The following is a 7,600-nucleotide window of genomic DNA, read 5'->3' on the forward strand; positions in this document are numbered from 1 at the left end:
TAAACAAAAGAGAAACCTGAGATTAGCTCAAGACAGGTGTGCAGCCCTCATCACATGAGGGTTTGTTAACATTCCTTCAGTAGGTGGCTGCTGTGAACCAAAGCCCAGAGTGAGTTTTAACAAAACAGTCAGCACTGGATCGACTACTGCTCAGTGGATTCTCTGTTCCACTGAAAGTTAATCAGCAACCAGTTGTTTTTTTTTTTTAAACAATTAAACATTTAAGAGTGATGTTTCAAGAGACAGTGACAAACACGGGCGGTTAATAAATGACAACATTAACACCACACTGGCCGCCTCATTTCGTTTTGTATGATGGCAAATTGAACGCGATTTGGGGTGGGACTGCTTCTGTCATTTCATTGACAAACGATCAAATCATTGGTGGGGGCGGGGACCATCTGAGGTGCACCCCTTATAGAAATCCATCCTGTTCTGATCACAGAATTGGTTTTTTCCCCAATACTGAGGCTTAACAGTTGCATGCAAAGTTCTCACAGGTCCTCTATGTGGAACAGGTTTGAATGTTGAAATCCCTATGGGGCAAATGTTTACTTGTTGCAACAGATAAGCCCAACCTCTACCCGTCAAACACTGACTGCTGGAATGTCTCTATTTCAGCAAATAAACGAGGCTGCAGAAATCCACCGAATCCCTGAATTATCCAACACTACTATCAGCGCAGTGGGTGGACTACAGGAATAAAATATAGGCCTAGGTGGAGGAACGGACTGAGTGATTGACTTTGATTTGAGTATCAAAGGTGGTGTCGAGGAAAAATATGTAGAGGTGGAAGACAGTGCCTTTTCGTCAAATGGAAGTGATTGAAAAAACTGCGCCTCTCCCTAAAGAGATTATCCGATAAAAAAAAAACCCCCACAAGACTCTCAATGCGTCTTGAGCAATATTTAATAAAGCCTGCTTCACGGTGGAATCACACCGTGTGCCTGACACCTCAAATGATATCACCATGCACGTCTGAAAAACTTTATTCAATAGTTGAACCTTACCTTATAGACATTTTCCGTCAAGCGGTGAACCTCGTCGGTGCGAGACATCGTGAAATCTTCAGCCAGGACCATAAACGGTTTTTTCCTTGAAACGTGTATCCGCGGAAAAGGAGGGTAAAACGGAGGAGATACGCGAGTTTGATCAAACAAAAGGCGAAGGAACGCGCCCGTGAGAGAGCAAGGCGATGCTGCGCTGCCGAAACCCCACTTCAACTAAACACACCTTCCCTCTCACAGCTGACAGCCCGCTGCTACCTTCACGGACTCCTCCACGGCTTGGTTTTCTCGGCATCTCAGACGCGCCTCACAAGGGTTCAGAAATAAAGTGAACCATCAAAAAGATCACATCGCTTACTTATAAAATATCACGTGCTTATGAATAGAAAAAGGACGGCGCACCAATGGTGGGCTGGATAGGAGAAATTCAGAGATATAATTGATGGCGAAATGTTACAAACTAAATTACTACAGCATTCATTTATCTATTTATTTACTTAAAATAGAGGTAATAGAGGCTAACAAAAGGCACACTATTAAACAGCCAGCAGCATGTAACAAAATCCCTATGGTTTCTATACTAGTGTTTTTCACCACATGCGCGCTGAAAACATGAAACCAAAAATTCCCACAGCATTATAACGCGGCACCATCTTGTCAAAGTACAGCTTTATTGCCCGCCCCCCATATTTCTGTACCAATTGAGCTGCAGAACTCCTGTAACATACGGAGACGCGTTTGTTTCTCTACAAATAAGTCTAATATTCAAATGCTGTTCTCACCCTAGAGGAAAAAAAAACTGGTCGTTATATATTTGCCTGGTTATGTTGGCACGCATTAGTGATAACACGCATAACACTAATGCGTGTTATCATGTGCTCAAAAGCCTTTGTGCAGCCTGCTGCTGTCACGATTCACCTAAAGGATGATGTGCAATCCAGTTGTTGCCATGTTTCTCTTCTTTCTGCTTACAAAAGAACATTTTATGTATATAACTACGTCGTGCAGGGCTGTCAGCAAGTCATACTCTGACTGTTTTCACTAATAACATAGGTGATGTTTTTCTCCCAGTGGATAATTTGTGCTAGCTTTCATTGTACATGTTAATTAGAGTCTAGAGCCCACTTAATGTTGGACTGTAAATATTATATTGGCTTTCTTGTCTAAACATCTCCCACATATCAGCAACATGAGCTTTCTACTTTGTGACAATAACACACACACACACACACACACACACACACACACACACACACACACACACACACACACACACACACACACACACACACACTTTACTGATGGGTTGTGAATGAAGACACCCTTTTTGTGTACTGTTGAGTCAAAGAGTAAAAAAAAAAAGAAGCAAAGAGTGCCCCCTTCTGGAGTAAGCATGATACACAAACAGGAAACATGAGCAAAATACTGACACTCCATGACAAGAGTCACAGAAACTGTTAACTGAAAGAAAAGCCAAGGAAACATATTGCTGCCACAGCTCAATTTACTATGGAAAACAACTGAAATTCATGTGTAAAACATCTAAAAATTAGTCCTTTCATTCTGTTACGCCGAGTCAGACACAGAACATTTCACTTCCTATATGAAGATACTTCAGGTGGTCGGTGAACCACGGACCGACACAGTGCTTATCCAGTAAAAATGAGTGAAGGTGCACTGATGTCTGCAGGTCCCACCTTCACCGACTAACAATTAAAAATGAAATACTGAAATGAGCGGAATCGGTCTGTTAGGCTGCCAACATCTCTCTGGCTGGCTTGTTCCTTGCTTCTCTCCTCTCTAGAAATGAAAGCAAAGCAAATATGATCAGTCTGGCATCAATAGCAAATATACCAAATGTGTAAGGAAAATCCAGTGAGGTGATATAAAAACAAAACAAAACAAAAAAGCTGTACCCGGTTCAGCTTTAGCTGCATCTGAGACCTCTGGTATTGGCTCAGTGGGGACTTCTGGAAGTGCTACATCTTCTCCCTGTTTCAGGAGAAGGGACAGAGGGGCGATACAAGAAAGGTTATACAGTCACTCGAAAAGCTTTTCACACTTAGATTTTGGAAATGCAAGCTTCAGGATTCAGGGAATAATCATGAGATACCACTAAAGGTGCTTAGGCTTCATTGTGGTCCAACCAAAACATTTGTAAATTAACTGTTTAAGTGAACACTGCATGGCTTGCTCCCTTTTTGCCTCACACAGTGCGACACCACTCACACTGAGCTGAGCAGGTTGTTGGTGGCCTGTGGGATGTTGGGCCACTTGTCTTCAGTGGCTGTGCGAAGTCGCTGGATTGTGGCAGGAACTGCAACACGCTGTCGTACACGCCGATCCAGAGCATCCCAAACATGCTCAATGGTCGGCGTGTCTGCCGAGCATGGAGGCCATGCGAGAACTGGGATGTTTTCAGTTTGCAGGGATTGCGTACAGACCCTTGCAACATCGGCATGCATGATCATGCTCCATTATGAGGTGATGACGGAGTGCTATCAATGAAATGCCCTTATGTTTGTTATCCGTAGCTCATGCCTGTCAATACAACCCCACCCTGACCAGGGCGCACTCTGTTCACAACCCCGATATTAGCAGAGCGCTCATCTGCACGACACCGCACACACTATCTGACATCTGTCTGGTACAGTGAAGACAGTGATTCATCCGTGAAGAGGACACTTCACCAGGCGCCATCGAAGGCGAGCATCTTCCCAGTCAAGTTGGATACGAAGACAAACCGCAGTCAGGTCAAGATCCCGGTGGACGACAAGCTTCCCTGACGCGGTTTCTGACAGCTTATGCAGAAATTATTTGGTTTTGCAAAGACCAGCTGTCTGCGCGGCTGCTCTCAGAAGACGCAGGTGAAAAAGCCGGATGTGGAGGTGCGGGGCTGGCGTGGTTACACTATTTGCCGTTGTGAGGCGGGGGGTGCACTGCCAAATTCTCAGAAACAACACTGGAGGCGGCTTACGGTAGTGCAATGAACATTCATTTCACAGGCAACAGCTCTGATGGACATTCCCGCAGTCAGCACACCAGCTGCACGTCCTTTATGACATCTGTGGCATTGTGTTGTGTGATAAAGCTGCACATTTCAGAGCGGCCTGTTATGTGGCCAGCCCCAGGCACACCTGTGCAATAATCATGCTGTTTAAACGGCATCGAGATATGCCAAACCAACCAGGCGGATGGATTCTCTTGGCTCACTAACACAGATTTAAACACATTCGTGAGCAAAATTTGAGAGACATAAGCTCCAAAAACTCTTTCCTACTCATTTTTTTAAGTCAACACATGAAAAACGGGAGTGAAAACTAAAGTCTTGCTTTTATATTTTGGTTCGGTGTAGAATTTGTGTCTGTGTTCAAGAGTGAAACATATTTGTTCGTGTGTGTGTCATTTGGAATAATAACTAGATCACAACAGAAGAAAGAAATCAGCTGATGATTTAATTATTATGACTGTTTCAATTATACGCCCTATTATTAGATATGAATAATGATATTGTGGCTTCCTTCAAAATGCTCCGAATATTACTGGAATTATTCCTCTTCTCAGCAGACAGACTTTGAACAAATCTGAGGTCAAAATACCAACACGCATTTCTGCTGTGAAATCCCCACTCGACTCGACTCTGGATCAGTTTTAACCACAGCACTAACTGTGGTTACATAAAGCCTCAGCGTGTATGTAAATATGCTATAAATGTGAAGTGCTGTGTTACAGTAGTGAGTATGCGTGCTCAGCAGACATCCTCTGTATTAATAAAGGTCAAACATGCAGCTCAACACCGACCTGAGTGATAGCTTCCAGCTCCGCTAAAACAGCGTCCTCGTCCTCCTGCGTCAGGGCTCCAGCCAGCATTTCATCTATTTGCTGCCGGAGCAAAAAATGTGTTAGCTGACAGCAGAGTGACAGCTCAGTTTTTTCACTGACTTAGCGCAAATGGACAGTTATCTACGGATGACTTATTAATGTAAAGGAGCTACTCGTCAAATACAGTTTCATTATTCAAATTTGATCAAAAACAGTAGAGCAATTTTGGCGAACTTGGTTGATATTAAGCTCAGGGGTGGAAGAAGTATACAGATCCTTTAACTTAAGCAGAACTACCACAATGGAAAATACTCGGTTACAAGCAAAAGTCCTGAATTTGAAAGCTTACCAAAGTAAAAGCACAGAAGCATTATCAGCTAAATGAGCTCCACGTAATAAAAGTACTCAAAGTGGAGCTAATTTCCACTCATCTCTATGATGTCAGGAGTTTAATCGATAAAGACGCATTGTATTTTTATCACATTTGACTTAGAAAATTTGAATCTAAAAAGTAAGAAAAGCTATCAAACAAATGTAGTACAGTGAAAGGTAAACTATTTCTCTCTGAGATGTAGTAGAGTACAAGTATAATGTAGCATAAAATGGAAATACTCAAGTAAAGTGCAAGCACCTCAAAATTGTACATAAGTGAAGGATGCCTAATATAAACATATACAATACAGGTTTTAATAAACAATTAAAGAAAGTAAAGTAGGAAAGCAGAAATAGCTCTGCACAGGTGAACATGAATGACATCAAGCAGACATTTACCCTTTGATATTCAATTGACTCCTGGGTCTCATCCAGGATTCGCTCCACATCTTCAATGGACATGATCTGCCATGAGCAAGAAAAGGACGCCCATGTTACAGAAGAAAAGTGTTTTTGCGCATATTCTGGCTGTTTTTTTTTTTTTTCTGAGCGAGATTTGTGCACTGTATCCAAGGATGTGCAGCAGTCATACCGCTGTAGTCAAGGCTTTCCTTTCTAATCCTTTAATCTTCAAACAATGTGCACCAGCTATGCTAACACACACACCACACGCTTTGTCTGCTGCTCAATCCTCACCCAAGGATCACATTAAACAAAGTGTGCTTATCAGTGGAATTTCTGACATGGTATAAGTACACACTCACATATCTGCAGCTTAAGGGGCTGTCATTATCACACGAATGCTAAATTTCAAAACACGTAAAACATATCTACCTCGTGCATACTCTTCAGACAATCATTGCCAACTTTGAGCCCCTCGACGACTTTCATCTCAATCTGCATGAACTCGATATCTTGAACCTGTCGAGAAATATTAGCATGTAAAAAAACTACAAGCAAAAAGGGCAAACAGAAACAACCAAGCTGCAAATATTTCTATATGATCGGAAACATTTTGCTGCATTAATTCTGTCACACTGACTTTGTTATGTCATTATGTTATACAGTAGCATTTCAACACCAACAGTGTTGAAACTACACTGAATATGAGTCAGCCACATAAAAAACTACATCTATCATTCTCTACAGCAGCATGCTTCCTAATTTAATACATCATATCACATTGAACCCCATGAGCTATGGCATCAAACAGAGTAATCTCATGAAACTTACCATGCGCTCTAGGTTTGATATCTGATTTTCAGTCTTGTCTAGAAGCTGATCCTGATATCGTTTTTTCTTAAGAAGCAGCAGTGCTTTCCTGAAATAACAGGGGAAAAAAAGGGTAAATGTAATAGAGCAAAGAGTGTGTTTTTCTGAGAATAAAGGACACGCAATCATGCCATCGAGCCTGTTGGGAGGTCTGCAACTCAGGAGATTTCAAAAGTGTCAACAGGCATTTTGTGTACAGTAGTGCATGTATACCTACCGTGATTCTAATCACCATTACACATGAATAAATACAGTATTTTCTACTAGTAAAGGTTTTAAAGCTGCGCTTTGGTTTATCATTTTTAATTAATAACAACATTTGCCTTTTTTACTGTAGCCTGCCTTCATTGTGGTGTGACTACGAGACAGATGTGTGTCAGATCTGAACAGAGAAGGCTAAACTAGCTGTTTTATGCTTACTGCTTCCTGCCATCTTTTAACAGCTGCTTTGCCAGAAGTCGCTCTTTCTCCAGTTGTAAAGTGATTCTCTTTTGGTACTGCTTCAGCTTATCTCTCTGCTGCTTCAATTGCTGGAACAAAAGCACAAAGTCAGATATATTTTGAAAAGGAACAATATACCATATACACACCAATTGAAATGAATGAATAAATACAAATGAATACAAGTGAACAGTGAATGCTATAACATGCTAACATTAATCCATGCAGCCTCAGTGGCCACCGCACAGTGCAGTTAGCTAGCTAACGCCTGCTTTGCATTCATGTAACGGGACTAATCTGCTAATACAACCGCTATCAGCTCACCAAAATGGCTTTGTCTTGTTCCGTTACACGAGAAGGTCGACTCTTTCTCCCAAAAACGTTGCCCATTATTTAGCCACATCCCCTCCACATCTGTCTTCGTCAAAAGACAAAATATCACTGTTTACCGAACATTTTGCCATGCTAATAAACAGCCTAATATGGCTAGCAGGCTAACCGACTACCACCATGTCCACAGTTTTTCCGTGTTTCCTACGGCAAGCGAGGCAGGACAGTCAATCCATCTGTTAGTGCTTGACTTTGCCAGTATTTTCTCAGTTACAAAGTGCCGATAGAGCAGCAATGATATGTCAATTTTAAATCAGCGCCACAAACAAGCCTAGAGTTAGTGACCAATTAAAAAG

The 7,600-nt window shown here is 41.9% G+C and overlaps 2 protein-coding genes across 6 annotated transcripts in view; both read right to left on the reverse strand.

Annotated features, from left to right (window-relative positions):
* baiap2a (BAR/IMD domain containing adaptor protein 2a) overlaps positions 1-1,337 on the reverse strand; it is a 51,334-nt gene extending 49,997 nt beyond the window's left edge. For 4 of the 5 annotated variants that reach the window (XM_070981353.1, XM_070981356.1, XM_070981352.1 and 1 more), the window contains exon 1: positions 1,011-1,219. In XM_070981353.1, coding sequence (XP_070837454.1) covers positions 1,011-1,082 — 72 coding nt within the window. In that variant the 5' untranslated portion in view covers positions 1,083-1,219. Of the gene's footprint in view, positions 1-1,010 lie in introns of all 5 variants that reach the window. The other variant, XM_070981354.1, reaches the window with a different exon arrangement.
* Positions 1,338-2,493: 1,156 nt separating this feature from the next.
* LOC139343508 (charged multivesicular body protein 6-like) lies at positions 2,494-7,473 on the reverse strand. Its single transcript, XM_070981207.1, has 8 exons — positions 7,239-7,473; positions 6,894-7,003; positions 6,435-6,522; positions 6,036-6,122; positions 5,601-5,666; positions 4,809-4,889; positions 2,924-2,999; positions 2,494-2,807 (listed from the first exon to the last, which is right to left on the reverse strand). The coding sequence occupies exons 1-8, from the start codon at positions 7,302-7,304 to the stop codon at positions 2,758-2,760; spliced, it is 624 nt and encodes a 207-aa protein (XP_070837308.1). The 5' UTR covers positions 7,305-7,473; the 3' UTR covers positions 2,494-2,757.
* Between the last annotated feature and the right edge of the window lie 127 nt (positions 7,474-7,600).

Source organism: Chaetodon trifascialis, chromosome 15 (genome assembly GCF_039877785.1).
Source record: "Chaetodon trifascialis isolate fChaTrf1 chromosome 15, fChaTrf1.hap1, whole genome shotgun sequence".
Classification (NCBI taxonomy): domain Eukaryota; kingdom Metazoa; phylum Chordata; class Actinopteri; order Chaetodontiformes; family Chaetodontidae; genus Chaetodon; species Chaetodon trifascialis.